Genomic DNA, 26,906 nt, shown 5'->3' with positions numbered 1-26,906 from the left:
GCCCACGTGAGAGCAACCAGCCTCCGAGGGCGGAGGGACAGGGCCCGCATGCCCGGCAGCGCCCCGTCCCCAGCCCGTATCCCTGTTCCCGAAATCGCCCGCACCCGCGTCTCACACCCGAACCCCACCGTCGGGAGGCCCCGCCCGCCACCCCTTTCCCAGCCGGACGGCAGGGCGGCGCGCCCCTAAATCCCAGAGAAGGAAGTGTCGGAACCGCCCGGGGTCCGGGGAACAAGCAAAGCCCGGGGGGTGGGGACGAGCTCCGCGGCCGCCGCCGGAACCCAAAGCGCGAGGTCGCCGACACCAGGGGACTTACGTTAGCGCAGCACCGCCCCCGCGTGACCCTCTGGCCGCTTCCGGCACGGAAGGACGATGTGGGCGACGCGCGGAGTGCTGCGGCCCTGGGCCCTCGGCTTGGCGCGGTCCCCGGGGACCCGGGCCTACGGTGGGGGCGGGGGCGTCTCCTACACGCAGGGCCAGAGCCCAGAGCCGCGGACGCGCGAGTACTTTTACTACGTGGATCATCAGGGCCAGGTGGGCGGGGCCGGGGCCTGAGGGAGGCTCCCGTGAGAGGCGGGGCCTGGTGCCGGGTTTCTGCGGGTCGGGGCCAGAGGGAGGACGCTGTGGGGGGCGGGGCCTGAGTAGGCGGGGTCTTTAAAGTAAGGGTACCCGACCTCCGCAGTCGCGCTGGACAGACTGGGGCTCCCGGCCCCGGCCCCAGAGGGTTAGGTCCGAGCGGCCCACCTCCCACACGTGGTTACGCCCTGCGCGCTTTGCATCCCCAGATCCTGCGGCCCCCAGCTCGGGGCCGCCCCGCCTGCTTTGGAAGCCCTGGAGGGGGCATCCCACATAAACAGGAGGAAGCAAGTCAGATAGCCTCCGCGGAGGAGGGGCACATCTCATTAGAAACTTGAAAGGGGGAGGGAAGAGGCGCGGGAAAGGCATGCCAACCCAGAGGACCTGTGCATGAGGAAGCAAGGCCGGGGGTGCGGGGTAGATATGGAGAAAGAAGTCTGCAGGGCCCCCAGGCTTACCTTCCACGCGCCTCCCTGCACACGGTGTGCACAGACAAGCGAAGAAAGCGGACACTGGCCCGGGCTCAGGCCCGCCCAGGCCTTCTCTCCCTGGGGCCGGCTCTGTCGGGATTCCCCCTGAGACTCAAGGGCCACGGTCTGCCTCTCTACAGCTTTTCCTGGATGACTCCAAAATGAAGAACTTCATCACCTGCTTCAAAGGTACTGATGCGCCCTCCTCCCCCACCTTCCCTCTTCCTTCGGGGAAGGGCCCCGCTGCCCAACCACACCAAGGGCACTGGCTGTCCTGCGCTCAAAAGCCCCCTATCTAGAGTGAGGCCTGGGAGGCTGTCCGACCGCCGGCGTCTGCCCTTGGTGTGACCCAGGGCGAACCCCCTGCTTGGGGCAGTAGGGCCTAGGGGGCCTCGGGGCCCGGCATGCTGAGCAGTCGCGGCCTCCCCCCCACCACAGACCCGCAGTTCCTGGTCATCTTCTTCTCCCGCCTGAGACCCAACCGCAGCGGGCGCTACGAAGCCTCCTTCCCCTTCCTCTCGCCCTGCGGCAGAGAGCGCAACTACCTACGCTGCGAGGACCGTCCCGTGGTCTTCACGCACCTGCTGGCCGCTGGCCCCGAGCCCCCGCGCCTCTCCTACTGCGGCGGCGGCGAGGCCCTGGCCGTGCCCTTCGAGCCGGCGCGCCTACTGCCCCTGTCCTCCAATGGGCGTCTCTACCACCCGGCGCCGGAGCGTGCGGGTGGCGTGGGCCTGGTGCGATCGGCTCTGGCCTTCGAGCTCAGCGCTTGCTTCGAGTACGCGCCCGGCGCGCCCGAGCTGCCCTCGCACGTGCGCTGGCAGGGCAGCCGTTTCGACCTCACCATGGACCTGGCCCCGCTGCTGCTCGCCACCCCGCCGCCCTGAGCGGCTGGCGCGCAACCGCCGGCGCCCCCAGCCCCGCTGCGCCCCCCGGGCTGCGTCGCTGCGCACGCGCCACCCGGAGAGAGCGCTGTCCGAGTGCGCGTGCGCGGCGGAGGTGCGCCGCGGCCCCGCCCCGCCCGGAGCTGTCCGAGGTGCTGCCGCGGCCCGAGAACCGACGCGGGGAGGGGCGGGGTCACGGGTGCTCTACCCCGTCCGCACACCCCCGGCCTGGGGCGTCCTCGGCGTCCGCGGGTTCGGCCAGCGCTTGCGACGGCAGACCCGGGCTGCCGGGAGGGAGGTGCGGGGGCTCCAGTGCGCGAGCGCGAGCGGCGCCCGCCCCTCCCCCGCCCGGCGCTGCTCTGTGGGCCGGCGTTCGGCGGGGGAGCCGCGCCGCAGGAGTGTCAGGTGAGGGGGCGCCCGACCCAAGGTCAGCGGGCGTGGGGGCGGGATCAGGGGCCATCCCGGCTCTGTCCCCGGCGATCACCGAGAAGGGCGTGCGACCTGGCGGGGACCACACCCTGCCATGAACCGGCCCGGGACAGGCCGCGCCGGAGCAGATGCAAGGGGCGCCTTGGGAGATCAAGGCACCCGACTCGGGCCTCGCATTGCGCTGGAGAGCGTCACAGGGCTTCCTCCATTACCCCTCCAACCTCCCCTCCCCGCACAGATGGGCTCCCTGGAGACAGTGACAGCCTTCTCCAAATCCAGTATGTGACGCCCCGCCCCCTGCCCAGCCAGATTAGGGAGTTCTCCGCTGAGTAAAAGGATTTCTGGCCTGGCCTCCCCTGCTCTTCCTGCTTGAATCCTCAATGCTGCCCAGGCCAGCCCTTCCACACGAAATCAGCATCTAGTGGGTGTCCGTGTGGGCAGCAGTCCCCTGAGTCTTGAGAAGGAGATCAAGAACCTTCTCTGTTTGAGAGGCCTTGCCACTGGAAGGTAGGTGGGCGCCCTGGGCCAAATCTTTTGCTCAGGGAATGGATCCTGGGGGCTCAGAGTATGCCCCCTAGTTCTCGGGGTTCTTCACACACCTTCTGAGACATCTGGGAACTGCCTCTGCCTGGGCCAAAGCGATTCCATTAAAACTTTTGCTGTGCCTACTTTTTTTTTTTTTTTTTTTTTTTTTTTTTGCGGTACGCGGGCCTCTCACTGCTGTGGCCTCTCCCGTCGCGGAGCACAGGCTCCGGACGCGCAGGCTCAGCAGCCATGGCCCACGGGCCCAGCCGCTCCGCGGCACGCGGGATCCTCCCAGACCAGGGTACGAACCCGCACCCCTCGCATCGGCAGGCGGACTCCCATCCACCGCGCCACCAGGGAAGCCCTGCTGTGCCTGCTTCTCTTCAGTGATCTTAAATAATCATGTGAGTTACAATTTAGAGCAAGATTTAAACAAACACCAAGGCCACTTGGTGTCTTTCCACATGACTCACTCTCCTAATAGGGAGACCAGGTGAACAGGCAGGTGTTCAGAGCAGGGACCATTAGAGGTGGGGCTGGAGGCTAGCTGATAGCACACCCTCAGCCCTACCATCCATGGCTTCATACTGGCTGGCTTCTCAGCCCAGGTCCCCACCTTTACAACTGGACTCATTGTGCCTTGAACTAGACCCAGGCCTTCTCCTCTCTCTAGGATCACAGCTGCATGTGTATAAACCCCAAAACACTACACACTCCTTCAGAGCCCAGGAGATCAGTGTTCCCAGAGCCTACTTGGGAAACTACACTAAAACCCAGTTAGTGGCCCAAGGCCCCTCTTTCACACCCCAGCCATTCCAGGGCCCCACCTACCTCCAAAGACGGATGCACCTTTCTCAGAGCCAGCATGGAGAACACAGTCCCACAGCTTCTGAACTGGCTTTCCTATTTGTCTCATCCCCCAATTGTCTAACAATTTCCCTGAGGAAAAGCTCTTATTCTACCTAAGCTGTTCTACCAACCCCCACCCCCAGGAGGGCAGGGCCAGAGGCTGGACAAAACTGTGCCTGTGGCTGGCTGGTGGCTCCCCTGAGACCAGTTGTGCTCATGTCCTCCATCAGTTCACAACAGGTGAATCCCAGGGTTGGGGTCATAGCATGAGTTCTAGAGACAAAAATGCCTAGAGTAAACCCTGGGTCAAGGTTAGGTGAGGGCAGGGACAGACACTAGCAGCGTGGAGCCTTGGGCAGAGATGGGATGGGGAGAGAAGTGGGTTGGGGTGGTGTAGGCTCTCCTTCTGTGGCCTGTGTGGCAAGACGGAGGACATGAGAAATTCTAAACCGAAACCTGATGCCCCAGATCTTTATGCTTTTTTATAAAGGAAGGCAGTTTTATCAGTTTCTTGAACTAATTTCAAACTTCAAAAATCAGACACGGTGTGTACCTCCATCCGTGCTTTTCACTGGCTCTCAAATGTTAGGGACAGGCCTGACAACCTGTGTTTCAGGAGGCGCATCCCATCGGGGCCAGACTGTAGGGAGGCTGCTGCGAAGGCTGCAACTTCGTGGCCTGCGGCCGGTCCCGCAAGAGATGGCCCCAGGGGCGCCCGCACTGCTGCTGCTGTCGCTGCTGTCACTGCCGGGTCCCCTGCCTCGCGCTGCCGGCTGCCCTGCGGCCTGCCGCTGCTACAGCGCCACGGTGGAGTGCGGCGCCCTGCGGCTGCGCCTGGTCCCGTCCGGAATCCCGCCCGGGACGCAGGTGGGCACCGAGTGGGGCTGCGGGCCAGGGGTGCCCGCGACACGCAGGGATGGTGTGTGAGCCTCCCGGTGGGTGAATGGGGCGCCTTAGGGAAAAGAGAGACCCCCTCAGCGGGGTAAACGCCCTCCCTCCCTCCTTCTGGCACAGACGCTGTTCCTGCAGGACAACAGCATCGCGCGCCTGGAGCCGGGCACCCTGGCACCCCTCGCCTCCCTGCGTCGACTCTACCTGCACAACAACAGCCTGCGCGCCCTGGAGCCAGGCGCCTTCCGTGCGCAGTCGCGCCTACTGGAGCTGGCGCTCACCGGCAACCAGCTGCGCGGCTTGCGCGTTGGCGCTTTTGCCGGCCTGGCCCAACTGCGCGTGCTCTACCTAGCTAGCAACCAGCTGGTACAGCTGCTGGATTTCACCTTCCTACACTTGCAGGTGAGGGGGGGGAGGAGTGGGCAATACGGGCAAGAGGTCCTCCTGCACTGCCACCTGCCTTACCGGGCTGGAGTAGCGAAGGGGAGAAAAGGCAGCCCAGTCTAGCCTGGTAAGAAGGGGACATGTACCTCAGGGCCCCTTTCCCTGATGACCTACTGTCCCTGCTTCAGCGACTGCAGGAACTGCACCTGCAGGAAAACAGCATCGAGCTGCTGGAGGACCAGGCCCTGGCTGGGCTCTCCTCGCTGGCACTGCTGGACCTCAGCAGGAACCAGCTGGGCACCATCAGCCAGGAGGCCCTACAGCCCCTGGCCAGCCTGCAGGTCCTGCGCCTCACAGGTACCTCTTTCTGGGGGCAAGGGACTCTCATGCAAAGGTAGCTTCCTTGACCACAGTGGTGGCGGTACGTAGCCGGCCCAGCTGTGGAGGGGGCTCCAGTGGCAGTGCTCTGGGGGGTCCCACCACCACCCACAGCCATGACAGAAGACTGCTAGGAGTAGGGGTGCTGGCCGGGTTACTGTTGCCTAAGGAAGACAGAAAAAGTATGAGTCCCTGAACAAACTGGACATAGCTGAGCGGCTCACACACTTTAGGGCCAGACAGGAAAAAACTGGGAAGATAAGACCAGGACTGGGGACATTTCCTGGAGACAGCACCCGAAGACAAGACTGGCAGGATGTGCAAGGTTTTAGTGCAGGTGGGTTATCTATGTGCACACAGAGGTTCCCCCCAGATAGCAAGACTTGTCACAGGGAGAGACATCAGAGGAGCGGGGGCTTTCTCAGAGATGGGTGAAGTAAACTGGACGTGCATCACAGAAAGGAGATGGGGGTGGGGGGGGGGTTGGCTGCCCACACTTCAGGAGACTGGGGTCAGAGAAGGGGTGGCAGGGGTCCCCAGCTGTGGGAGGTGAGAAAGCGGCTCCTGCTCTGGCCAACAACCTCAACCACACACGCTGTGCTCTGGGGCCGCCCCTGAGCTACCTGTCCGCTGCTGCTCTGCCCACAGAGAACCCGTGGCGCTGTGACTGTGCCTTGCACTGGCTGGGAACCTGGATCAAGGAAGAGGGCCAGCGACTGCTCAGCTCCAGGGACAAGAAAATCACGTGTGCAGAGCCCCCCCGCCTGGCACTTCAGAGTCTCCTGGAAGTATCTGGCAGTAGCCTCATCTGCATCCCACCCTCTGTGCATGTGGAGCCGCTGGAGGTGACAGCCAACCTGGGTGAGGACCTGCGGATTGCCTGCCAGGCTTCCGGCTACCCGCAGCCCCTGGTGACCTGGAGAAAGGTGGCGCAGCCTCGCGAGGGGCCGCCGCAGGCCCAGGCCCAACCTGGAGGCGGGGTGCCGGGCCCAGGTGGGCCCGGGGCATCCGACACGGGCAGCGGCATGCTCTTCCTCACCAACATCACCCTGGCCCACGCTGGCAAATACGAGTGCGAGGCCTCCAACGCCGGCGGCGCCGCCCGCCTGCCCTTCCAGCTTCTGGTCAACCTGTCCCAGCAGCTGCTGCTGGCGCCTGCGCCGCCCCGGGCCGCTGACCCAGTCAGCCACGAGCCCCTGCCCGAGGTGGGCGGCATGGCCTTTCGCGCCCTGGGCCTGGCCTCGCAGACGGCCATCGCGACGGCCATCGCGCTCCTAGCGCTCACGGCGCTGCTGCTGGCGACCATGATCTGCCGCAGGCGGCGCAGGCGCAAAAAGGCACCGGGGCCTCCCGGGGAGGGCGCGCTCTTCGTCAACGATTATTCGGACGGGCCCTGCACCTTCGCGCAGCTCGAGGAGCTCCGCGACGAGCGGGGCCACGAGATGTTCGTCATCGACCGCTCCAAGCCGCTCTTCGCCGAGGGCCCGGCGGAGGCGGCCGAGGGCGCAGCGCCCGGAGTCGCGCAGGGCCTCCCGCTGCAGCCGCCTGCCGCCTACGAGATCCGTTGCTGAGGGGGGGGCGGGGCGGACGCGCGCTGATGACGCGGGCCCCGCAGATTGGCCGGCTCGGCTCGCCCTGCGCATGCTCCAGCGCCATCAGTAAATGGTGGAAGCTGCGCCGTGTCGCGAGCCGTGTATGGGGTCCCTGGGCGTCGGGCGGGGCGGAAGCACCTGCGGACCCTTGCAGATGGAAGTTCTGGGGCGCGAACGGCGGGTAGCCAGGGTAGGCTTCCAACGCCCCACTGAGACCCTCCAGAAAAGACCCCTGCCCAAATAACCAGACCTCCAGCTCTGCAGGTCCGCCTCGGGCCCCGCCGCCCCAGGAAAAGCCTGAACCTCTGCCAGGAGGGGCGACGGACTGTGGAGATTTCTAGAGAAAAGATGGGGCTGCAGGCCGTTAAGACATGTCACCCGGTGGCCAGGCTGGGGGTGAGAGCAGAGCAAGAGACAACTCACTCTGACCAGTTAGGACAGAAAAAATAGCCACAGATTTAAGTTCTAAGCACACTGCACGTTTGTACCTTAAAGACACCCTCTGGCCCCCAAACCCGGCCGACAGGCAGTCTCCTGTGTGCCAGGGAAAGGAGAACGTTAAGAGGCCCCAGAGTGCCTGGGAGCCCAACCCTCCTTGAAGCAGGCCCCTGTCCAAACTTCCACCCCAGAGCAGTCTGCTCTTGGGGAGGGCCCAAAGGAAAACATCCTCTCTCAGCTCATAGATCCTAGGAACATTCCAAGGAGAGAACCAGGACACCGGAGGGCAGCTAAGTGCAGCCAAACCAAGCAGGGCCATGTAGGCCTGGAATCCAGCCCTCAGGCCCACAGATGGTCAGTGAGTCAGGGGAGCAAGTGCAGGACAAACTGCACAGGGTGCTGCAAAAAGCATGGGCATGCTCAAGGTGCGCCCAGGAGCAAAAAAATCAGAGACCAGTGCCTTCGTGTCAGGCCTCCAGCAAGGTCCCAAAGGCTCTGACTACCCAAGGGGCAAGAGGCCTCCAGCAGCCCTGGACCCCAGGACAGCCTAACTCTCACCCAGAGCCTGGAGATCACAGGCTAAAGTAGTCTGCAGCCAGGCGCCCATAGATGTCTGTGGTCCAGAGCACGTGGGCACGGCCTGAGGCCAGTAGCAACTGGTGCAACTCAGCCTCCACGCGGGCAAACTTCTCCTCATTGATGGAGGCTTCCAGCAGGACAGAGGCAGGCGGTGGCCAGGGCAGGCCCTCATAGCAGTCCACGGGGAAAGGGTGCACCACCGTGCGCAGCTCGGCCTGTGCCACCGAGTCCCTCAGGAGCTCCTTGAGGCCCGCCATAGACAGCGGGTTGCCGTAGAGGCCGAGGTAGCGGAGGCTGGCACAACGAGTCAGCACAGGAAGTGTGGCCAGCAGTTGGGTATCAGCAAGCTGGCACTCGGTCAGCTCGAGGTGCAGCAGCGTGGCTGCTGCTGCCTGCAGCAGACCCTGGAAGGGCTCCAGCTGGCTGCCGGACAGGTCATTGCCACTCAGGTCCAGCTTCTTGAGGTGGACAGCATGGGGGCTCCGTGCCAGGAAACGCAAGTCCTCAGGCAGCAAGGCGCAGAAGGCCAGCTCCAGGCTCTCCAGGGGGCTCTGCAGGGTGCTGCGGAGGACACAAGGGATCACAAACAGGCTGGGCCAGGGGAAGGCCTCCTGGAGGGGAGGGGAGGGGAAGGGAAGGGCAGGGCAGGGCAGGGCAACAGCAGGGCCTGCTCACCTGAGCAGCTGGTCCAGCCGCCCCGAGAGAAGAGAGGAGCCCATGCTGAGCTCCCGCAAACAGGTGAAGCGGCCCATCTGGGCCAGGAAGTAACGGAAGTTGTCCTCGCCGTCCACAGAGGGCTGCCGAGAGTCCCCGTGCACATAGTGTAACCGCAGGCTGGCCAGGTGCTGGAAGCGGGCCACGTGTGGGATGATGACAGACAGGCCTCGCAGGCCCAAGTTGTTGAAGCGCAGGTCCACGCGGCGCAGGCAGCCCGCATCCAGAAGCTGCAGCAGGGCCACGGTATTGCGCATGGGCAGGTCCTCAGCCCGCAGGTCCCGGCAGCAGAGCCGCAGTGGACTGCCCGCGCTGCTACGGAGTGCCTCCCGCAAGAACGCGTAAGAGGCCCGGTTCACCCGCAGGTCCACACGCACCTCCACAGGAACGGGGGCCAGGCCGGGCTCTGCAGTCCTGCCCTGCTGCTGTGCGATGCACGTGCGGGCCACAGCTGCCGTGCAGTCCCACATGCTCATGGTGCCCGGGTCCTGCTCCACGCCGTCATCCAGGAGGCCCGTCATGTCCAGCACCCGCAGCGCGTGCTTCCTGGGAGCACGGGTGGGCTGAGGCAGGAGACAAGGGAACACAGCCCACACCCACTCCCAGCCACCTTAGGACAGGAGCAACATGCCTGTTCCTGCATTGTGCTCTTGCACTAGCCTGGAACCTCTTAGGGGACCCTCTCTGCACCCCCCAGGCCCGAGGGCCCCTCCAGTGAGCCCATACCTGCAGAGGGGCTGTGTGCCAGCCGCAGTCTCCGGGGTGTGGAGCCGGGCAGTCAGCCCCAGGATCACGGCTTGCATGCTCTCTGTGCTAGGCCGCTCCTGCAGCAGGGCCCGGCTGCAGTGGGCACACTCCTGCAGCAGCTGCTGGAAGCTAAGCAGTGGAAAGGGCCACGTGTGCACCAGCTCACGCAGCACAACGGTCTTCTTGTCCATGAAGGCCACTTTGAAGAGCAAGGGGAAGAGCTCTCGTGGCAGCAGGGGCAAGGCCTGGCAGGCAGCTGACTGGCACTGGAGCACCTGCCGTGTGCTCAGGAACACAAGGGTGTGCATGGTGCTGGGCCGGGCAGGAGGCCACCTGCAGGGAAGGGCCCTTCAGTGGGGAGGACAGACCCCAGGCCTCCACCCCCTCCACGCACTGGTAGCGGGAAAGCTCAGCATGGTGCTCGGCACAGAGTGTAGAACCATGGCACTAAAGAGCAAGTGCTAGGTGCTTTGCCTTAGGCTAAGGGTAGTGAAAAGGAGAACGAGGCCACCCCCAGTCCCCGCCCTCCAGCACGGGGGCCTCCCTAGGGAGACAAAGCCATCGAGCAGCACATAAACAGCATGGCACCAGAGATGACCAGCTTGCCTGCGTGTGCTTTTGATGGCTGTTATTCTGCAGGGCCCACCATCTATATTCCAGGCCTCCCAAATCACAATGCCACTTATCAGAGATCTGCTCTTCTGCCCTTCCTTAAAAGTAGGCAAAAACAAAGGCCCCTATCCCCCAAACACTAGAGAAATGGGATACTACCAGGGGGCTGGAAGCTGCATCACAGGACCCTCTCCCAGCCTCCTCAGAAGCCTTGGGAGGCCGCCCTTGGATTCTGTGCGGCACAGCAAAGAAGAATTGGAAGTGCAGATGCTGTTTAATAAACAGCAGGGCAGGTAGAAAAGACCAGAACCCAGACAACTCTGAGTCCAAGGGGCCTGAGTAACCCAAGCCCTCAACACGAGCCCCGGTTCTAACTACTGTCTTCCAGGAGCATTATCAGGTACGGAGACCCCTGGAGATTTACAGAAAGAATGCCTCACCCATCGAGATCCTCGCTACCTGCGTAAACTTCTCTCTCTTCCCTGGAGAACCATGTTAAGAGACCAAGTCTCAAACCCATGGGATTCAGAGGCCCCAAATTAGGAGCCTTTGCTCAGATGGGTAGAGGCAGCTGCCAAAGGGACGTCCAAACTGACAAGGAGCACAAAGGACGTGCCCAAGAGCACAGGGTACCTGGGTGTCAGCTCTGCTGCTGACTTACTGTGCGCCCGCCTGGCACCTCATCCTCAAAACTGCTTCTGGGTCATCTGCCTGAAAACAGGTTAGACAACTAAGACCTAGGTCTTGCCCGAAAGAGGTCACAGCCTGGGTGATGAGCTCGGGAAGGGTGGCAGCCTGGCTCCAGAGCCCCTGCTCTTGCGGACCTCACACACAAGTCCTTAGGACACTGGTTCCTGAAAAGCCCGGGACGTCAACCCTCGGCCTCGCTCTGCCTGTGGACAAATCTCGCGAGGACGATTCATACCTCGCTGTGACAGGACAGACCAACCAAGCACCTGTCACGAGAAGAAACGAAAGCAGCCAGTGTGGTCACCGTGGGAGGAGCCTCTGTGTAGTGGCCGCCGTCCCCCCCAACCGGCCCGCGGCTCCGCCGTTTCCCTGAAGATGCCCCCGCCCGGCTCCTCCAAGCCTCGAGCCGCGGGAGGCTCTAAATCCGACGCCCTCCTCCTTCCGGGCGGGGTCTGCCCTCGAAGCCTGCGCGTCGCCTCCTGGGACCCGAGGCCGCTCAGCCCGGCACCGTGCTCCGGGTCCTCCCCTCCCCGCAGCCACACCGCCTGGGCTCCCACCCCCGCCTCCCGGGCGGCGCCGTCCCGAGCGCCCGCACCGGCCTCGTGCGGCCAGGCAGAGACGGGGACACACGCCGCCACGCTCCGTCGCCGGCCGGCAGCCTGCGCTCACCGGGCCCGCAGACGACGACGACGACGACGCCGCCGCCGCCGCCGCCGGCCCCGCCTCGCCGTACGCCGCGCCCCGCCCCGCCCAGCGCCGCCGCGCACCGCGAGGACGTTACGCCCCCCATTGGCTGCCGCCTCAGGGCCCCGCGGATTGGCTGCCCCGGCCCGGCGGCCGCCGCGTCGCCCCGCCTCCAACCCCGCCGAGCGCCCCCAGTGGCTGGCGGCCGGCGTCGCCCTCCTGGCGGGAGATTCCTGGGGCGCCGGGCGCAGGGCAGGGCGGCCATGGAGCAGCTGCGGGATGTGCGGGAGCGGCTGCAGGCGTGGGAGCGCGCGTTTCGGCGGCGGAGCGGGCGGTTGCCGGGCCAGGTGCGGGCTGCCCGTGGGCGGGGAGCTGAGGGAGCGGCATCCGGCTGACGCGCTCCCTTTACAGGAGGACGTGGAAGCGGCGCCCGAGGAGACCCGCGGTGAGCGAGCGGGCGCGGGGCGGAGGCAGCGGCAGGGGACGCGGGCAGGGGGCGGGCGGCCTCCACCCCCACGCCCAGCCGAGCCCTGCCTCCTGAACACCGACCCCCATCCCCCCGTCCGGCCCCGCCCTCAGCGCTCTACCGGGAGTACCGCACCCTGAAGGAGGCACTGGGTCAGGCCGGCGGCGTCGGGCCTCACGGCTCGGAGCAGTCGCTTCCCGCGGCGGCGGCCGAGGAGGTACCCGGGCTCGACATCCCAGCCTATCGGTCAACTTCCTGTATGCCGGATCCAGGAGGAGTCGTGACCCAGGCTCTGTGGGGCAAAGAACTCAGGGGGCGGGCTGACAGGGTGGAGGAAGGACAGCCCCCACCCTCAGGTCTCCGGGGCTGGAGACACTTCTGTTCCCCCCTGCGCCAGCCTTTCCGTGGCCTAGATCTCTACCGTCTCTTCCTGCAGATGCTGGAGCCCAGCTGCTGGGGGCCCCACCTGAATCGGGCCGCGACCCAGAGCCCCCATCCTCCATCAAGGCTCAGCTCTCAGGGATCTGTGCAGGACTACGGGAAGAGGCTTAAGGCCAACCTAAAGGGCAGTCTGCAGGTGAGGGTCGGGCAGGCAGTGCATCCAGCCTAGGTCCAGAGCTACGCTTGGCCCAGAAGCAGGATCAGCAGGCAGCCAACCCTGTTAAGTCTTTCACACGTGTTCACGTGCACACACACCAACTCCAGCATTTCCCAGAGCGCAGCCCTCCAGAAGAGCCCAGCGTCGCCTCTACTCTCGACTTCTTTTACGTCCCAGCCGTAGGTTTCTCACATCGCCCAGCTGTTACAGGTGGGGCCTCCAGCAGGTTTCAGAGTCTGCAGCACCCCAAGGGCCTCAGTTCCTGCTTATCTCTCCCTCCCAGGCTGGGCCAGCCCTGGGCCGAATACCCCGGCTTACACGAAGATCCTCCTCCAAGATGCCTTCCCCAGGGCCACCAGGCACAGGAGCTGCCACCATCTCTCCAGAAGAAGTCAGTGAGGTGCCCCCCCAGCCTCCCAGGCCCGAGCTGAGGCCAGGCCGGCCCCAGCAGTTGAGGGCATCCCTGAGCCTGCGGCTGGGCTCCCTAGACCCAGGCTGGCTGCAGCGGTGTCACAACGGGACTTCAGATTTTCCGGGGGTTCCCAGGGCCTGCCAGCCTTGCCTGGGTGCAGAGGAGTCCCAGCTTCTTACTCCAGGTGTTGCATCTGTCTTCGGTCCCAGCGCTGGCCCTGAGGTGCCTTTACAGGGCCCAGAGAGTCCAACCCTACTAGCAGCTGGTATCAGTGCAGGGAACTCTCAGCCTGGTACCCGTCAAGGCAAGAAGCGGAGATGGAGTGGGGAGCTGGAGGGAAGCCCTGCACAGACCCAGCAGGACAGCGGCCAAGCAGGACCCCTGCCTGCAGGAGCTGGGGCTGCAGTGCCTACAGAAGACTGTCCAGAGCAGCCTGTGCAGGCACAGCCCCCCAGCAAGCCCCCAGCCCCCAGGTATCACTGCCCTAGCCTCCCAGCAGCGCTGCCTTCAGTCGCGCCATGGTGGGGAGGGCTGTGGGTGCAGTCGACCTGTGCGTCTCTTCTAGACTTGCTGTCCAGAACAGGGGGAACTATGTGCGACTCAACATGAAGCAGAAGCGCTACGTACGGGGCCCGGCCTCAAGGGGCAGGCTCCTTCGCAAGCAGGTGAGAAGGTGGTGCCGGGTGTTCCCGCCCACCTGCCTTGCTTCTTGCTCTGTGAGTCTCCTTTGTGTCCCCACTAGGTATGGAAGCAGAAGTGGCAGAAGAAAGGAGAGTGTTTTGGGGGTGGTCAGCGCAGAGCCACAGCCCAGGATTCTTGCTCCCAGTGTGGGCAGCTCAGTCACTGGGCATCCCAGTGCCCTCAGCCAGGTGAGGCCTCTGCCCTGGGGGGTGGCTTGGGCCAGCGCTGCTTGCAGGGGTTGTTGTGCTCTTTGGGGAGGCGGCTCTAGCTCAAGCAAAAGGCCCTCCTAACTCCTGCCCCTGGTCCAGAACTTACCCTGGCCCCTCAGAAGGAGGGTGGCAAGGATGAGGGTGGCGCACAGACCCGGGCCACGTTCAAGGAAGTATCCCAGAGAATGGGCGCTGCCTGCCACCAACTCTCTGGTGAGCAAAGAGGTGGAGGAGAGGTTGTAGCAAGTGGCTTTCTTGCCAAAGTGACTCCAGACCAGTCCGGAGCTCCTGTCCTACCCTGTCTTATTTGCTCTCGGCAGGTGAAGAGGACACAGAGCCTGCAGGGTCTGAGCTGCTGGTGCCCACAGGGCAGTCTGTGCCCAAGGCTCCTTGTCCGCCTCCTGTGCCACCACTCTATCCGCCAGGGCCTTTGGGGCAGGTGGTAGGTGAGTAGACGCCTACCAGCTCCAGAACCTTGGCTGGGAGGTGGGGGCGACTCGGGGCCATGCTGACTGATACCTGTGTCCACAGACACGCCAGCTGAGGTGCTTCAGGCCCTGGAGCAGCTGGGGCACCAAGCCTTCTACCCTTTGCAGGAGCGTGTGGTCATGCGGACCCTGTCTGGTGAGTACGGCCGGCAGGGGGCGCGGTGGGACTGCGGCTGGGCCACAGAGCTGTGCTCTTGACCCTCTCGGTAAAACCCAGGTGTGTCCACGTTGCTGGTACTGCCCACGGGGGCTGGTAAGTCCCTGTGCTACCAGCTCCCCGCACTGCTCTACTTCCGGCGAAGCCCCTGCCTCACGCTGGTCGTTTCTCCTCTCATGTCGCTCATGGACAACCAGGTTGGTAGACAGGGTCTCTGGGTAGGTGCAGAAGGCGAGAGCTGGTACCCGTGGCTCTGCTGACCCACTTGGGCTGCTGCTTCTTGCCCCACCCCCACCCCCGAGTGGCAAGTTGCCAGGCCATTTTCAGCTCTGTCTATGAGCTGGCAGTGGCCCAAAGGCAGCAGGGACACAGCTGGCTAGACCCAGGCCCACCCACAAGAGGAGCAGCTTGGGGGAGGGGGCGTCCCCATGGGGACCTGTTTCCAGTGCTCCTGAGTCCAAGCCCACAGGTGGCTCTGAACCCTTAGTCACAGGACCCAGGACCTGGGTTCTCCCAGAGATCCTGGAGGGGACACAGCAGTAGTTGTCCGGCCAAACCATTCTAAGAGGCATCTGGGGAAGGGCCAGGGCTGGTGGCCTGTGACAGGCTGTGCTGCTGTACCTGCAGGTCTCCGGCTTGCCCCCAGGCCTGAAGGCGGTCTGCATCCACTCGGGGATGACCAAGAAGGAGCGGGCCTCCGCCCTGCAGAAGGTTAGGGGCCCTCACAGGGCGAGAGCGGCAGAGGCAGCAGGCGGACCCCCTGGGCGGTGCTCCTGACCTTGCTGTCGTCTTCAGGTTCGGGCAGCCCAGGTGCAAGTGCTGATGATGTCGCCAGAGGCGCTAGTAGGGGCGGGGGGCGCTGCCCTCCTCGCCCAGCTGCCACTGGTCGCCTTTGCCTGCATCGATGAGGCCCACTGCCTCTCCCAGTGGTCCCACAACTTCCGGCCCTGCTACCTGCGTGTCTGCCAGGTAAGCCTTGTGCCGGGGGGCAGGGGGGGAGCTACGTGAGCAGACCGAGGAAGGCTGGGCATCTCACCACTCCTCTCCACGCAGGTGTTGCGCGAACACGTGGGTATAGGCTGCTTCCTGGGTCTCACGGCCACGGCCACGCGCAGCAGTGCCCTCGACGTGGCCCGGCACCTGGGCGTGGCCGAAGAGTCTATCCTCAGGGGGCCGGGCACCATCCCTGCCAACCTGCACCTCTCTGTGTCTTCGGACAGGGACCCAGACCAGGTAAGCACGCGCGCCCGGGCCGAGCAGAGGCCCTGCCTTCCGATGCTCGCGCTCAGCCTCATCCTCTCCAGGCTCTGGTGACGCTGCTGCAGAGTGATCGTTTCCGTGCCCTGGACTCCGTCATCGTCTACTGTAACAGACGAGAGGACACGGAGCGCGTCGCCGCCCTGCTGCGCACCTGTCTGCGTGAGGCCCAGGCCCCAGGATCCCGAGGTGAGGTGGAGGCAGGCCTGCACTCCACAGATGGGCCCCGGGCACACGCCCCGCCTGACCGTCGTGGGTCTTCCCTGCAGGCCGAGCCCCGGAGGCTGTGGCTGAAGCCTACCACGCCGGCATGGGCAGCCGGGAGCGGCGGCGGGTGCAACGGGCCTTCATGGAGGGCCGGCTGCGGGTGGTGGTGGCCACGGTGGCCTTCGGGATGGGGCTGGACCGGCCAGACGTGCGGGCCGTGCTGCATCTGGGGTTGCCCCCAAGCTTTGAGAGCTACGTGCAGGCTGTGGGCCGGGCTGGGCGTGATGGGCAGCCTGCACAGTGCCACGTCTTCCTCCGGCCCCAGGTGGGTACCCGTCCCCCCACCGCTCCCCCAGCCCCGCCCCCTGCTGCAGCCCCGCATTCATGCTGCCCTGCTACAGGGTGAGGATCTGTGGGAGCTGCGCAGACACGTTCACGCCAACGTCATCGACTTCCTCGCCGTGAAGAGGCTGGTGCAGCGCGTGTTCCCTCCCTGTGCTTGCGCCCGGCAGCCCCCAGAGCAGCAGGGAGACGAGAGCCAGGAAGGGCACTCAGCCAGGGTCCTCGTGGCTACATCTCCCCAGGACGCTGACCATCCCAGCCTCGAGCACACAACCCGGTGCCCGGGCCACAAGCGGGCGCTCCCAGTGCAGCCAACTGTGCAAGCCCTGGATTTGCCCGAGGAGGGTGAGGAGAAGGGAGCGTCGGGGCGGGGGGGGAACACCCCAGCACCCCCGCATCTTCTGAGCCCTGCTCTGCCCCCAGCCATCGAGACTCTGCTGTGCTACCTTGAGCTGCACCCACAGCGTTGGCTGAAGCTGCTGGCGCCCACCTATGCCTGCTGCCACCTGCGCTGCCCCGGGGGCCCCACCCAGCTCCAGGCCCTGGCCCGCAGGTGAGCGCAATCCCACCCCGGGCTCAGGACCGGGACAGAGAGCCAGGGCTGCCAGTCACACGTCCCTTCCCCTGGTACAGGTGTCCCCCACTGGCTGTGTGTTTGGCCCGGCAGTGCCCCAAGACGACAGGTGGGGGAAGCAGTTCTGTGGAGCTGGACATGGTCGAGCTGGCAGACTCCATGGGCTGGGAGCTGGCCCCCGTGCGGCGGGCTCTCCACCAGCTGCGGTGGGATCCAGAGCCCGGGACAGGTGCGCCCGCCCCCAGCCCTGCTTGCCTCCTGTTTGCCGCCTTTCTGCCAGTTTCTGACACCCTATCTGGCAGGTGTGCCTCAGGGCACGGGGGTGCTGGTGGAGTTCAGGGAGCTGGCCTTCCACCTGCACAGCCCCGGGGACCTGACAGCCCAGGAGAGGGACCAGATCTGTGACTTCCTGCACGGCCGCGTGCAGGCCCGTGAGCGAGAAGCCCTGGCCCGCCTGCACCGCACCTTCCGGGCTTTCCACAGGTGCAGGAGGGGCTGGGCAGGGCCTGGGCCACCCCATCCTCCCCAAGGTGGGCCGCTCTGACAGGTTCTCCCCACCCTAGCGTGGCCTTCCCCAGTTGCGGGCCGTGTCTGGAGCAGCCCGATGAGGCACGCAGCGGCAGGCTCAAGGCCCTGCTCAGCCACTACTTCGAGGAGGAGTTAGAAGCACCGGGGGGCGTGGAGGCCGAGGAGGACCCTGAGCCAGGACAGGCCAGGGTGAGCGTCAGGGCCTCCGGGGAGCGGGGAGGGGGAGAGGAGGAGAGGAGTTGCAGAGAGGACGCACCCCCGGCTGCAGGCACACACCTGCCTCCTGCCCCTCACCAAGCACTGCAGAACAGCATGCCACGTGTCCCCACCGGCAGCTCCAGGACTGGGAGGACCAGATCCGCCGGGACATCCGCCACCTCCTGTCCTCGTGGCCAGAGCAGCGGTTCTCGGGCAGGGCTGTGGCCCGGATCTTCCACGGCATCGGTGCGGACCTGGGAGGCCCAGCCCTGAGCAAGGCGGGGGCTGGGGGCAGACCTGGCCGGAGTCATCAGAGCTGTGTCTCCTCCCACTGCAGGAAGCCCCTGCTATCCGGCCCAGGTGTACGGGCGGGACAAGCGCTTCTGGAGAAAGTACCTGCACCTGAGCTTCCATGCCCTCGTGCACTTGGCCACAGAGGAGATCCTGCTGTGGGGCTGCTGACCACCCTGCCGCGGAAGGACCCAGTTCCCCCACGTCACAAGCACGGGCCTCAGCAGGGGCTGCGTGGCCACAGCATGGGGGGGTGTCAGGTGCAGCAGGTCCTCGAGGCAAAGATGGGCATAGGTATCAGTGGCCAGGACAGCGACCAACCACTCTGGACAAAGGCCACCACCAGTAGCGTGGGGGCAAGGAGGCCCTAAAGTGCAGAATAAAAGATGCTTGAGCCATTTTCAGGAACCCTTCTTCCAGCGCGGACAACCCCCCAGTCTGAGAACAACCTTGCACGTCACTCATCCCGGACACAGTCCGAAGGCACGCTCCACTTTATTGATAAGTCTGGCCACCCGGTTCAGGCCAGGGTGTTGGATGCAAGGCCCAGGTACAGCATGGGCATGGCTGAGAGAGCAAAGAAGACGGAGAAGCAGAGGCGTGGCCCCAGGCTGTCAGCCAGGGCTCCAGCCAGCGTGCCCATCAGCAGCTTCCCCAGCAGCTCCAGAGTGGCCAGGAGACTGTAGTGTGTGGCCTGCTGGGGGAGGGGGAATCACGTCAGGACCTGCTTGGACTCCAGTCCTGCAGCCCCTGGTGTTGCAGCCACATCCCCTCACCTGCAGGGCACTTGGTGCCAGCTGGCTGCAGCGCATCATCAGGGTGAAGGTGGTGGTTGTGACCAGGCCCCCCAGGAAGTGCTGCAGACACAGGCTCAGCAGGGCTGCACCTGGGAGGGCTGAGGTCAGCAGGGCCCAGGACTCCAAGCTCCTCCCCCCTGTGGCCCACCCCTCACCTCTCAGGACTGTGCTGGGGGCCAGGCTGGCCCCAGGGCTGTCCAGGTGAAAGAGCACGGCAGTCTGGCAGGCCAGGCCCCCAAGACGGAACTGAAGCGCTGACTTCAACAGGGGCAGTGGCTGCCTGGGGTGGGGTGATGGGGCAGGTCAGAGGGCGTGGGGAAGGAAGGGGAGACAGGTGGGCGGGGCGGGCTGAGGGGGGCTCACCGGCGCCTGGCCAGGAGGGCCCCACCCAGGGATGAGCCAGCAATGGAGCAGGCCACAGCACCCACACCATTCCACAGCCCCAGCTCTGGGGCAGAGATGCTGCAGTCCAGCAAGAGCAGTGGGAACAGGCCGCTGGTGCCCTGCTCACCTGTGGAGAGAGTCAGCAGGGGTGGTTGGCACACCTCCACCTGGGTCTCAGTCACGCTCCCCCAGCCCTGCCTTCTTCCTGGGCCACAGATGCCAGGAGATAGCTGGGGCTGGGCTTCGACGACGCTCAGGGTCAGCGTGAAGCAGCTCAGCGAGGCCCAAGGGAGTGTGGACCTTGGGAGCTGGACCTGCAGAGGGCCGGGCTGGGCTCCAGACTTCAGGTCAGACCCCAAAGAAGAAAGGCAGCCCTGCAAGTGAGTTCCAGGGCTCCTGGGGACCCACCCCTGCTGTTCCTCACTCACCCAGCTTGTAGGTGAGCACGAAGCCCGCTGTCCACAGGGTTCCAGGCACGGCCAGCAAGTCCTGCCCAAGGTGCAGGGTGTGTCGGGGGTGTTCTGAGGGCAGAGGTGTGGGAAGCTGTCGCAGGGCTGGTGCCACCCAGGTCAAGGCAGCAGCCAACCAATAAGTGGCAGCCAGGAGCAGAAAGAGCAGGGGCCAGGAGAGGGTGGGCACAAAGGCCAGCAGCCCACCCCCAGCCAGCACCGCCCCCAGCTTGTATGCGACCACCTGCACAGTGTTGCCAGGCCCCAGCTCTGCGGGCTCCAGGAGCCGTACAGCCAGCGTGTCCAGGGCCACATCCTGCACAGCTGCAGCCAGATTCAGCAGCAGAAGCAGCCCCGCCATCGTGACAGGCAGACCGGCCTGACCAGCTGCGGCGGGAGGGTGGGATGCCAGCAGCCCACACACCAGGCCCAGAGCAGCTGTGCTGAGCGTCAGCCAGGCCCTTGGGGAGCCCCGAGTGTCCACCAGCGGGGCCCACACAAGCTTGAACAGCCACGGTGCATACAGCGCCTTGGCCAGTCCCACGCGTGTCAGGGAGAGGCCGCGGGCCCGCAGCAGCACGGGCAGCAGCCCAGACTGCAGCCCATAGGGCAGGCCCTGCACCAGGTAAAGGCCGGCCAGCGGCAGCAGCTTCCCACGCATGGCGAGGAGGCCGGGCGCTGGGGCGGGGGCAGGGGCCCAAGCTCTAGTGGCTGGGTCTGGGTTCAAGGCTGGCCGGGGCGGCATGAGAGGTTCCACTCAGAGTAGGGGCAGGGTGCTTCCGAGGGGGGTCCGGTCCGGTCGGGATGGGTTCAGGGGTCTCAGAGCGGCACGGCTGGGGCCAAGGTTGGACAGGCTGGCGTCCGCACCCGCGCCCTTGGGTCCTGGGGGCGTCAGAACCCCAAAGAACTGCAGGCCTCCTCCGCGGCGGCGCTGGGGCGCTCTGGCCCGGGCGGCGCAACTCGGAGACGCGGCGGCCATAGAGAACGCGGGCGGCCTAGAGCGCCGGCCGCCTTCTGGCGCCCCCGGTGGCCAGCTGTCCTCGAACGTCGGAAACGGCCGAACCCGCAGCCCATTCAGGTCCCTCCCAGGGCTATCAGATCCTGTCCCCAGACCCTAATTCTCCGGAAGTGCTTCCTGGTGTCTCACCTGGAGCCTGGTGGCCGCAGGGTCTACTGGGCCCTCCACGGAGGACCCACTGTCTACTACCGCTTACGTCGGGTGCTGGACCCTCACCTCGCTGTGCTAGTGGTCTCGGCGCCCTCCCCAGGCCAGTGGCCACAGAGCGTCGTGGAAGGCAGGAAGTTCGTGGGAAAGGCCTGAGCCCACGTTCAGCCCAAGGAGGCACCCGGCTGCTGCCCGAAACGCCCTCTAGTGTCTAGCGACAAGGCCAGGAGAGCCAGTCCAGGCCGGCCCAAGCCTGACCCCAGCTGGCCTTGAGACGAGAAACCTGCACCTCCCGTCCTCTCCTGCCCAGAGCCTTGCTGTGTGGGGCACCTGAGTGCCAGGGGAGATAGTGAAGCAGGGACTATGGTTAAGAACCTCATCCAGAGTGGAGCTGGGGCCTTGGCCAATACTCTCCCTAAGCCCGTGGGTCACTGAGGCCTGCCCACCTCTAGACCAACTCGCAGACACTTGAGCCAAGACGTTCCGTCAGCTGCTGAGGCCACGAGGAGTGAGCTTCCTTTCATTTCCACATATTTTTGGGGCCCAGGTTTCCTGATCTATGAAATGGGAACTACAGTGCCCACCAGAGAGGGCCCTTTGTGCAGTGATCCACAACAGTGTCTGGCATGCACATCCTCGCACGCCAGTGTCAAGGACACAAGGCTGCCCGCCAGCCCCCAGCCCAGGTCCTTCAGCCCAGAGCTCCACAGGGCACCTCTTCCTCAGCATCTTCCGTGCCCTCTTCCCCGGAACTTGCCTTTGGGTGCCCCAGCTCAGGAGGGGGCCTCCCCTCTCACTGCTTCCCAGCCCAAGAACTGCATTTACACGTGGATGTCACACACAACACGGCAAAGCGAGACCCATTTGCTCTTCCTCCCCTCCCTGCTCTTGGGCCGGCACCACCACTCCTCCAGCTGTCCAAAGTGGCAGCACCACTGCTCGCGCCCAGTTACGGGAACCAAGACTGCCCCCTTGAGTCCTCACGGTCACTCCGCTTCCCGGTGCTCACCCCATCCCGCCAAATCCATCCTGTAAGAAGGTCACCTCCCCTGGAAGCCCTCCGTGACCACTCCTCCCGGGCCCCCAGGCCTGCACAGAACCCCACACAGAAAGGCAGTCAGGAGTGGACAAGGCTGCGGGGGCGCATACAGGTGTGCACACACAGCCTCCAAGCAGCCAAGCCAGCCCACTGCTTTATTAGGGGCCTGAAAAGAGGCAGGGGCCCAGCCACACAGGCAGCAGGAGCAAGTCCAGAGGGCTCCAGAGACCCCAAGAACCCGAGCACTGTCCGCCCGCGGTCGTCCCTGCCGGCCCAGCCTGGCCCCCAGCGGTGTCCTCAGGAGTACTCGCGGGTGAACTTGGCGTGGAACTGGCTCAGCGTTTCCAGCAAGGGCCGCAGCTTCTCCATGGGGGGCAGAATGGTCATCCTAAAAGGGGGAAGAAGGTAAGCGAATGGGGTGGGAGTCGCGGGGAGGGGCTGCGGGGGCCCAGCCTCACCGGAAGTGGTAGGTGCCTTCCCGCTGCCCGAAGCCGCTGCCAGGCACCACGCAGATGCCGGTCTCCTCCAGGAGGCGCAGGCAGAAAAACATGTCGGGAGCCAGGCCCAGCTCCTGGGGGCGGGCGGGGGGGCGGGTCAGGGCGCGGCGTCCCAGGCCGCGCGGGCCCCGCCCCGCCCCGCCCCTCACGCCGCACGCCGGACCTGAGCGCGCTGCACCGCACGCGGGGGCAGCTGCACGCGCGGGAAGGAGTACATGGCTCCCTGCACCGGGTTGCAGCGGATGCCGGGAGCCTCGTTGAAGACCTGCTCCGTGAGCTTGGCCTTGGCCGCCAGCTCGGCCAGCACCGCCCGCCTCTCCTGCGGCCGTGGAGGGAGGGCCGGTCAGGCTGGGCCAGGGGCGCGGCGCCCTGACCCCCGCGGCCCCGCCCACTCACCGCCTGGAACTGCGCGAAGGAGGGGTCGGAGGGCGCGGGCGGGCTGACCACCACGTCTAGCAGGACCTGGCCCGGCGTGGGCGGGCACAGGCGCACGCTCCGCAGCTTCTGCATCTGCTGCTGCACCGCTGCGTCCATGTTCACCACCTCCACGTAGCCGCCGCGGAAGCCGCACCTGCGAGGCGAGGGCGGGCGTCGAGGCAGGGCCGGCAAGGAGGGGCCGGCCTGGCGGGCGAAGGGAGCCAGGCCGCGGCCCGGGTGCCCGGCCCCGCCCGCCCGGCCAGCACGCACTCGCCCATGTAGCCCTTGGAGACCGAGTGGAAGGAGGCGAGCTCCTGCCGCGCCGTGTATGGCGGCCCCATCTCCGTGAGCACCTTCTTGAACGAGTGGAACTGCGAGCCCTCGGCGTACACGTTGTCCTGGTACACCTGGACTGGCGACAGCGGGGTGCGTCACGGGGGCGCGCGCCGCCGCTCTCCGACCCCTCCCTGCGGGGGCCCCGGCCAGCACCTCATCGGCCAACAGGAAGAGCCCCTCCTCAAAGGCGAAGCGGATCACGGCCTCAATGCACTCGCGGGTCTGCACCTGACCTGGGGCACAGACGGGTCCGGGGTCAGCTGAGGGGGCGCGCTGCTCTCCGCGGGGCGGCGGGCGGAGGGCCAGGCTGACCCAGGCGCAGAGCGCAGGGGTGCCTGTTCTGGCCAGGGCGGTGGGGCGGGGGCGGGTGGGGGCGCGCACCGGTGGGGTTGCCGGGGTTGATGATGCAGAGCGCGCGGGGGCGGCAGTGGTCACGCGCCTGGAGCAGCGCGCGCCGCAGCTCGGCCACGTCGAGCGCCCAGGCGCGCTCCTCGTCCAGGTAGTAGTCCACCTGCACCGCGTTGAGCTCGGCCAGCGCGGCGGAGTAGAGTGGATACTGAGGGATGGGGATGAGCACGCCCGTGCGCGTGCGACCCTCGCCGGCCACCAGCAACTTCAGCAACGTCTGCGGGTGGGGTAGGGAGGCGGGGTTGGCGGGCCGAGGGCTGCACCCGTCCCCCGCCCCGGGCGCCGCCGTGCCAGGACGAGCAGCCCCGCTCGGCCACGCACTAGGAGCCGCGGTGTCTTCCCGCGCTGCCCCGGCCTACCACGATGGCGTCGCTGGCCCCCGTGGACAGGAAGATGTTATTGGGGTCGGCGGGAATGCCTCCATCGCGCCGCTCAATGTACCGCGCCACGTCCTCGCGGATCAGCTGGGTGCCAGAGCTGATGCTGTAGGCCCCTGGGCCCGGGGACAGGGAGGACAGGGTGGGAGTGCGGGTGGGACAGGTGAGGTCCCCTTGCATCCCTCCCGAGGAGACCCGCCCCTTCCAGCGGGCAGATCCACCGTCTCCTGGGACAGCCTCCTCCAGCGCCTGCCCCTGCCCCTCCCTGGGGCTTGGGCAGGTTCTGGCACTCACCCAGGCTGTGGCCCCCACATGCCTGCAGGATGCGCTCCGCCCTCCTCTTGGCGTCGTCGGGGAAGTCAGGGCTGTTCAGGAGATCAGGGTGGACGCAGAGCGCCAGGACCTGGGAGGAGCAAGTGCTGGGGCCAGGACACGTGGGCTGACAGGGAAGGGGTGCAGGGCAGCACTGAGCCTCACCTGTCGCAGGAAGGTGATAGGCGTCTGCCCCATGGCCTGTGCGTCCCCGATGTTGGCTCGGATGACCTCAGTGAAGGGCTTCTTTACGCCCTGTGGCGGGGGGGTGGTGGTGGAGGGGGGTCGTGGGCAGTGACAACGGACCTTGTGGCTCCCACAGGCCTTGTCTTATTCGGCTCAGGGGTGGGGGGAGAGTGGGGCCAGCAGCGCCCCGGCGCGGCGCTGAGGCGGTGGTGCGGCCCGGGACCCTACCTGGCGCAGCTCCTGCTCCAGCTCCAGCGCGCGCAGCACGATTGGGCCTCGTACCGCGTACTCCACCTTCCGGACACACGGGTTCATGGTGTCCAGCGTCAGTACCTTCTCCTTCAGCCCATTCGTTGCAGCCTGACTGTGGTCACCTGTCCTCAAGGCCATGACCCTGCTCGGACCGGGCAAGAAGGAGACTCAGGAGGCGTCAGGATCCAGAAGTGTGGGTGAGGGAAGCTGGGTCCCGGCTTGGTGGGTCAGGGCTGGGAAGGGGGCACCCACTTCACTGCAGCCTGCTGGCCCCACTGAAAGGGACAGAAAAGGCTGAAGGAGCCGGGCCCGCCGGGCCCCGCCCCGCCCCACCCGTCTGGGCACAGTTCTGCCCACAGGGAGTGGGTGAGAAGACAGGCGGGGCTTGGGGTGAGGCCCAGTGCCCGCCCAGTGTCCCCATGACAGGGGAGCAGGAGAGCCACATGGGAGGTAGGGACAGACGGAAAGGTCCTGCAGCTCTGAGGGACTAGGCTTGGGGGAGGGGAGGTGGGCCGAGTGCCCTGAGGGGTTGGCAGAGCCTGGCAGAGCAGAACCTGGAGGGGAGAATGAGGCCTGGGGCCTCTGGAGATTTACCTCAGTAGGGCACGGCCGAGGCCTAACCCTTTTGGACCCCCCGCCCCCATCTTTGCTGGGACCAGCAGAGTAGGCCTGTCTCCCGGGTGACTGAGCCAGGCCTCAGGAATCCTGGGGCTCCCTGGGGAGGGGAGTGAGGCTTCAGGTGCAGGGGTTCCATCTGGCCCCTCCTGTGCCGGGGACCATGGCCCGGGGCAGCAGGAGCCCTGGGGCCGGGCCTCGGTCCCCCATCAGTGCTGCAAGGCTGGAGTCTTTGGGTTGGGGTGTTGGGGGAGGGGCAGGGCAGCTCTGTGCCTTCGCAGGGCCCTTGGACACCTCAGCTGCTCTGGGCTGCTGTCCTGCCCTTTCACCAAACACACACCAGCCTGGGGCTGCCCTTGGGGCCACACCACAGGCAGGGTGATCTAAGCTTCCCTTCCCTGTGGCTTGTGATTGGTGGAGAGAGTGGGAAGCGAGCCGGGATAAGCCCTCAGGGCCCCACCTCCACAGGCCCTGCAGGGAGCTGATACGCCACCCCAGCGCCAGGATCTGGCTCCGCAGTGAGGGTCAGGAAGCAGTAGGCCCTCTCAGCTGAGCGGGGCTGTGGCTGGCTGGTCAGGCCTGGGGAAGGCTTAGCCCCTCTGCTCCTGCCGGCTGGAGAGGAAACGGGAGGCCAGACAGCAGCCTCTCACCTGCGTCTCCTGCTCTGCTGCCGCTGCTGCCACCTCTGCCTCCCAGTGTGCAGGCCTCTCTGGGCCCCGGGCTGGAGAACAGGTTAATATGGGCCCAGCCGCAAGCAGAGCCAGGCCCCGCCCGCCCCCTGGCAGCAGGGCTATGTGGCAGCTGTGGTGGCAAGTGGACCTTGGGCAGTGCACCACCCCACACTCTAAATTTAACCAGCAGCCTCCCCGCGGCCCCCACCCCCACCGCTGTGCTGAGAAGACCCCTCCAACCACGGATGCTCAGGGACGGCGGGGGGGCCTGTGGACACTGGGCTGGCCGGGTCAATGTCCAGCGGAGAGGGTGACCCAAGCCCATGCCACCCAGCACTGGTGGCCATGCCAAGCAACCTGCCCTGGACAGATGAGCTGGCAGTGCCCCAGCCCTCCCCAGTGAGGCCCCGAGGGGGCCCTGTCACCCTGACACATCGTGCCCGGTCAGCTCAGAGCCTCAGCAGGCCCTGCTTGCCAGCCTGAGCAGAAGCTGGCAGCCAGGCCGCCAGGCCCCGAGATCGGGGCCACACGCCAGGAACGGGGAACCCGCCCCCCACCAGGGAGGCTTCCGACATCAGCCTTGTAGCGCTCTGACCCTCTGGCTGTTGCCCAAGAGTCTTACGGAAAACACCCTCTCCTTTTCCAAGCCAGGATCCCTGCCCCTCCAGCATGGACACCCCCAGCCCTGGCCAACAAGGAGTGTCCTTCTGAAGCCCCCTGTTCCCCTCAAGAAAGCAAAGAATTGCAGAGGTGTCTCCAGGAGGCTGGGGAGGCAGGGTGCAGGAAGCACTCGTCCTCTTGCCAGGGACCGTGGGCCTCACGCCCACACAGGGGCTGGGCACCACAAGCAAGCCCCAGCACGTGCCCACAGCCCTCAGGTGCTCCCAGGGCCAGGCGCACCCAGGCCCAGCAACACGGCAGCTCCCCGCCATGGCGGTGGCGGCCCAGCTGAGACACACGACAGGGCAGGGGGCAGAGCGGCCCTTTACTGAGAGCCACAGAATGAAAGTAGGTCTCCACAGCCAGGTGTTTCCCAGGTACAGCCTCTGCCACAGGTCCGTCCCCAAGGAAGGAGGAGGCTGGCAGCCTAGCCCGGAACACACGTTGCGGCACGCGGAGCAGCGGCCCTGGGCCTGGCGGTGGGACCTTGGCCA

At 65.9% G+C, this 26,906-nt stretch overlaps 6 protein-coding genes across 6 annotated transcripts; 3 read left to right on the top strand and 3 right to left on the bottom strand.

The window, feature by feature from the left end:
- Nucleotides 1–364: 364 nt before the first annotated feature.
- C17H8orf82 (chromosome 17 C8orf82 homolog) lies at nt 365–3,005 on the top strand. Its single transcript, XM_065895343.1, has 3 exons — nt 365–534; nt 1,187–1,235; nt 1,485–3,005. Exons 1-3 carry the CDS (start codon nt 373–375, stop codon nt 1,928–1,930), a joined length of 657 nt encoding a protein of 218 aa, XP_065751415.1. The 5' UTR covers nt 365–372; the 3' UTR covers nt 1,931–3,005.
- LRRC24 (leucine rich repeat containing 24) lies at nt 2,079–7,060 on the top strand. Its single transcript, XM_065895316.1, has 5 exons — nt 2,079–2,332; nt 4,347–4,597; nt 4,745–5,023; nt 5,194–5,362; nt 6,032–7,060. The coding sequence occupies exons 2-5, from the start codon at nt 4,430–4,432 to the stop codon at nt 6,952–6,954; spliced, it is 1,539 nt and encodes a 512-aa protein (XP_065751388.1). The 5' UTR covers nt 2,079–2,332; nt 4,347–4,429; the 3' UTR covers nt 6,955–7,060.
- Nucleotides 7,061–7,880: 820 nt separating this feature from the next.
- LRRC14 (leucine rich repeat containing 14) lies at nt 7,881–11,022 on the bottom strand. The gene is made up of 4 exons (XM_065895319.1): nt 10,890–11,022; nt 9,433–9,786; nt 8,668–9,252; nt 7,881–8,553 (listed from the first exon to the last, which is right to left on the bottom strand). Exons 2-4 carry the CDS (start codon nt 9,759–9,761, stop codon nt 7,986–7,988), a joined length of 1,482 nt encoding a protein of 493 aa, XP_065751391.1. The 5' UTR covers nt 9,762–9,786; nt 10,890–11,022; the 3' UTR covers nt 7,881–7,985.
- Nucleotides 11,023–11,702: 680 nt separating this feature from the next.
- On the top strand, nt 11,703–18,018 carry RECQL4 (RecQ like helicase 4). Its single transcript, XM_065895174.1, has 23 exons — nt 11,703–11,786; nt 11,851–11,884; nt 12,019–12,122; nt 12,342–12,482; nt 12,787–13,388; nt 13,481–13,580; nt 13,658–13,784; nt 13,905–14,018; nt 14,126–14,251; nt 14,337–14,429; nt 14,511–14,647; nt 15,078–15,161; nt 15,246–15,419; nt 15,504–15,683; nt 15,755–15,896; nt 15,977–16,239; nt 16,316–16,601; nt 16,680–16,809; nt 16,890–17,059; nt 17,133–17,313; nt 17,394–17,547; nt 17,694–17,802; nt 17,894–18,018. Exons 1-23 carry the CDS (start codon nt 11,703–11,705, stop codon nt 18,016–18,018), a joined length of 3,660 nt encoding a protein of 1,219 aa, XP_065751246.1.
- Nucleotides 18,019–18,330: 312 nt separating this feature from the next.
- Nucleotides 18,331–20,271, bottom strand: MFSD3 (major facilitator superfamily domain containing 3). Its single transcript, XM_065895326.1, has 5 exons — nt 19,457–20,271; nt 19,008–19,155; nt 18,800–18,924; nt 18,624–18,733; nt 18,331–18,541 (listed from the first exon to the last, which is right to left on the bottom strand). The coding sequence occupies exons 1-5, from the start codon at nt 20,220–20,222 to the stop codon at nt 18,368–18,370; spliced, it is 1,323 nt and encodes a 440-aa protein (XP_065751398.1). The 5' UTR covers nt 20,223–20,271; the 3' UTR covers nt 18,331–18,367.
- A 1,495-nt stretch (nt 20,272–21,766) lies between these two features.
- Nucleotides 21,767–24,740, bottom strand: GPT (glutamic--pyruvic transaminase). Its single transcript, XM_065895318.1, has 11 exons — nt 24,443–24,740; nt 24,194–24,283; nt 24,011–24,119; nt 23,699–23,832; nt 23,313–23,556; nt 23,085–23,164; nt 22,866–23,002; nt 22,575–22,749; nt 22,342–22,497; nt 22,140–22,252; nt 21,767–22,069 (listed from the first exon to the last, which is right to left on the bottom strand). The coding sequence occupies exons 1-11, from the start codon at nt 24,602–24,604 to the stop codon at nt 21,979–21,981; spliced, it is 1,491 nt and encodes a 496-aa protein (XP_065751390.1). The 5' UTR covers nt 24,605–24,740; the 3' UTR covers nt 21,767–21,978.
- Between the last annotated feature and the right edge of the window lie 2,166 nt (nt 24,741–26,906).

Source organism: Phocoena phocoena, chromosome 17, assembly GCF_963924675.1.
Source record: "Phocoena phocoena chromosome 17, mPhoPho1.1, whole genome shotgun sequence".
NCBI lineage: Eukaryota > Metazoa > Chordata > Mammalia > Artiodactyla > Phocoenidae > Phocoena > Phocoena phocoena.
This window is presented reverse-complemented; position numbering and strand designations above follow the sequence as displayed.

Bases quoted from the DNA above. Each gene is read 5' to 3' on its own strand.
- MFSD3 (XM_065895326.1), bottom strand. From the start codon at position 20,222: ATGCCGCCCCGGCCAGCCTTGAACCCAGACCCAGCCACTAGAGCTTGG. The intron at 19,156-19,456 runs GTGAGTGAGGAA...CTCTCTCCACAG, and splicing joins CGTGCTCACCTACAAGCTGG to GTGAGCAGGGCACCAGCGGC. The intron at 18,734-18,799 runs GTGAGGGGTGGG...CAGCCCTCCCAG, and splicing joins CCCCAGCACAGTCCTGAGAG to GTGCAGCCCTGCTGAGCCTG.
- LRRC14 (XM_065895319.1), bottom strand. From the start codon at position 9,761: ATGCACACCCTTGTGTTCCTGAGCACACGGCAGGTGCTCCAGTGCCAG. The intron at 9,253-9,432 runs GTATGGGCTCAC...CCGTGCTCCCAG, and splicing joins GGCACACAGCCCCTCTGCAG to GAAGCACGCGCTGCGGGTGC. The intron at 8,554-8,667 runs GTGAGCAGGCCC...TGTCCTCCGCAG, and splicing joins CGGCTGGACCAGCTGCTCAG to CACCCTGCAGAGCCCCCTGG.
- C17H8orf82 (XM_065895343.1), top strand. From the start codon at position 373: ATGTGGGCGACGCGCGGAGTGCTGCGGCCCTGGGCCCTCGGCTTGGCG. The intron at 535-1,186 runs GTGGGCGGGGCC...GCCTCTCTACAG, and splicing joins ACGTGGATCATCAGGGCCAG to CTTTTCCTGGATGACTCCAA. The intron at 1,236-1,484 runs GTACTGATGCGC...CCCCCACCACAG, and splicing joins CTTCATCACCTGCTTCAAAG to ACCCGCAGTTCCTGGTCATC.
- GPT (XM_065895318.1), bottom strand. From the start codon at position 24,604: ATGGCCTTGAGGACAGGTGACCACAGTCAGGCTGCAACGAATGGGCTG. The intron at 23,557-23,698 runs GTAGGCCGGGGC...CCCCACCCGCAG, and splicing joins GGGCCAGCGACGCCATCGTG to ACGTTGCTGAAGTTGCTGGT. The intron at 23,003-23,084 runs GTGCTGGCCGGG...TCGCCAGTCCAG, and splicing joins TCTTCCTGTTGGCCGATGAG to GTGTACCAGGACAACGTGTA.
- LRRC24 (XM_065895316.1), top strand. From the start codon at position 4,430: ATGGCCCCAGGGGCGCCCGCACTGCTGCTGCTGTCGCTGCTGTCACTG. The intron at 4,598-4,744 runs GTGGGCACCGAG...CTTCTGGCACAG, and splicing joins GAATCCCGCCCGGGACGCAG to ACGCTGTTCCTGCAGGACAA. The intron at 5,363-6,031 runs GTACCTCTTTCT...CTCTGCCCACAG, and splicing joins GCAGGTCCTGCGCCTCACAG to AGAACCCGTGGCGCTGTGAC.
- RECQL4 (XM_065895174.1), top strand. From the start codon at position 11,703: ATGGAGCAGCTGCGGGATGTGCGGGAGCGGCTGCAGGCGTGGGAGCGC. The intron at 13,389-13,480 runs GTATCACTGCCC...CGTCTCTTCTAG, and splicing joins AGCAAGCCCCCAGCCCCCAG to ACTTGCTGTCCAGAACAGGG. The intron at 14,019-14,125 runs GTGAGCAAAGAG...TGCTCTCGGCAG, and splicing joins TGCCTGCCACCAACTCTCTG to GTGAAGAGGACACAGAGCCT.